This window comes from Penaeus vannamei, chromosome 12 (genome assembly GCF_042767895.1).
Source record: "Penaeus vannamei isolate JL-2024 chromosome 12, ASM4276789v1, whole genome shotgun sequence".
NCBI lineage: Eukaryota > Metazoa > Arthropoda > Malacostraca > Decapoda > Penaeidae > Penaeus > Penaeus vannamei.
The window spans coordinates 36681431-36683930 of NC_091560.1; the positions used below are offsets into that span (position 1 = coordinate 36681431).

The 2500-nt window shown below is 29.2% G+C and overlaps 1 protein-coding gene across 1 annotated transcript in view; it reads right to left on the reverse strand.

The window, feature by feature from the left end:
- Positions 1–1201: 1201 nt before the first annotated feature.
- The window catches only part of LOC113817172 (uncharacterized), a 2352-nt gene continuing 1053 nt past the window's right edge, over positions 1202–2500 (reverse strand). Inside the window, exons 2-4 of the mRNA XM_027369181.2 lie at positions 2481–2500; positions 2267–2356; positions 1202–1396 (exon numbers count right to left, since the gene is read on the reverse strand). The exon at positions 2481–2500 is cut by the window's right edge and continues 13 nt beyond it. Of these exons, the coding sequence (XP_027224982.2) occupies positions 1334–1396; positions 2267–2356; positions 2481–2500 (173 nt within the window). The 3' untranslated portion in view covers positions 1202–1333. The remainder of the gene's footprint in view (positions 1397–2266; positions 2357–2480) is intronic.

The window sequence follows — 2500 nt, forward strand, 5'->3', positions numbered from 1 at the left end:
GCACTCACACACACACAATGTGTATATATATATATATATATATATATATATATATATATATATGTATATATATATGTATATATATGGATGTACATGATATACATAATATATATATATATATATTATGTATATCTATACTCGTATATATATATTATATTATATTTATTTATATATTCACACATATATGTTTGTGTGTATATATGAATACACACACACACACACACACACATATATATATATATATATATATATATATATATATATATATATATGTATATGTGTGTGTATGTGTATTCATATATACACACAAACATATATGTGTGAATATATAGATAAATATAATATAATATATATATGAATATAAATATACCTTATATATATATATATATATATATATATATATATATATATATATATAAATCACGATTTACAACTATTTTTTTTAGCTTGCTCAATGTTACTGGCTGATAACACGCAAAAGAAACAGCTGGAAACCCTTCAGTGTATTTTATTGGCCAGCTGAAACAAAGAAACCTACCCACTCAAAACACAGGTACGCATCAGGAAAATGATAAATAATTCCAAATTTCTTGATTTTTCACATCTTGTATTCAGGAAAAGTAAAAGTGCGATTTAAAAAAAAAATTCAAATAAAGCTCGATAATCATAAAAATCAGCGCATCAAACTGCATCATAAACAGTTACTGGATTTCCTTCAGCAAAAATTGTGTTGGGCAGTGTAATGTATGCATATGCATACATATTCAGTATCAAACATGTATAAATGAATACACATTACTTATATATAAAATACATTTTTTTCCATGAATAGTGAAGATTTCCTTGGCGGTTATGAATGTGTGTGTGTGTGTGTGTGTGTGTGTATGTATGTTTGTATGTATGTATATATGTATATATATGTATGCATATATATGAATATAAATAAATAAATATATATATATATATTTATTTATATTTATATATATGCATACATATATATACATATATACATATATATATATATATATATATATATATATATATATATATATATATATATATATATATATATATGTATGCATATATATAAATATAAATATAAATATATATATATATATATATATATATATATATATATATATATATATGTGTGTGTGTGTGTGTGTGTGTGTGTGTGTGTGTGTGTGTGTGTGTGTGTGTGTGTGTGTGTGTGTGTGTGTGTGTGTGTGTGTGTGTCTGTCTGTGTGTGTGAAGAATTTTCCGAGGAGGATGAAAAGGAAAAAAAAAGGAAAAAATAATAAGTAATCTTGATTCCAATAATAACTTTCAGTTATCAATTTTGCGATGTTTTGTCTCGAGGCTCGTAGGCTGCTGGCCAGTCTGCGATGTCTTGACTCTGAAAATGGATAATGTTATTAACAATAATACCGATGGAAATAGAGGTTATGATAATGTAGTGATCCCGCAGCAATGATTGTGTCAATGTTAACTAATTCAACAGCAAAAATATTATAATAGTAATGACACATGTAATAAAAACATATTGCGAACAATGACAACAGCAGTGCTTGTAATGGTGATATGTGTAAACGTAAAACGCGACAGGAATATTGAAAATACTATTAGCAACGACAACGATAAATATAATGATAGCATGAATAACAATAATACTGATGGTAATAATGATGAGTATAATCAGAACGTGTCTAAGAATTTTAACGATATTTTGAGAAACAAGGCTTAAGTTTTATGACAATTTATACATGTAGCATACTAAGGGGCACACATTCAATTTTTTTAAGGAAGTTAAGAAGAGAGAGATTTAACAAATTCACGTTGTGTATAGAACCTTCAAAAACGAAAGAGCTTGTGTGCAACAGAACAAACTTTTTATCTTGAACCTGAACACGCGGCGTGCGTCGGACTTTTGAATTTTAAAGGGAAAGGAATGCTTTTATCCCGTCAACATGGCGCATCACACACAAACTTTTAAACTTTTTAAATTTCTATTTTTTCACCTTGATTGATTAACAATCTTTCTCTTTTGAGAACCGAAATATTCCAAATTTTCGTGTTCAAAATATGGGCTAATTGCTAATCAAAACAACAACCGCGAATGGTTAAAGCCCGATTTTGAAAAATATTGGACTGGCTGATTTTCTCTGGGGGGAGGGGGTGTCAACCCCTACCACCGTAATGTATGCCCCTGGGAGTACTGGGCTACGAAATGTGACGTGGAGATAGATCCAGATTTCTGATAACTTACTCTGAATCTTGGTTTCTTCCTTCTGCCTGACATCGCATCATACAAATCACTCATGAAGCGCAGTTGCTCCACCTTGCGTTTTCTGTCACGCTGAGGATATAAGGAACAGAAGTTGCAGAAATTACGAATGATGGGAAAAGGTAACACAGAAGCAACAGCACTGACAATTGAAAAATTAATATATATCAATAAACATCAAACCAAATATATTCACCTCAAGCTTGCGATCCTCAG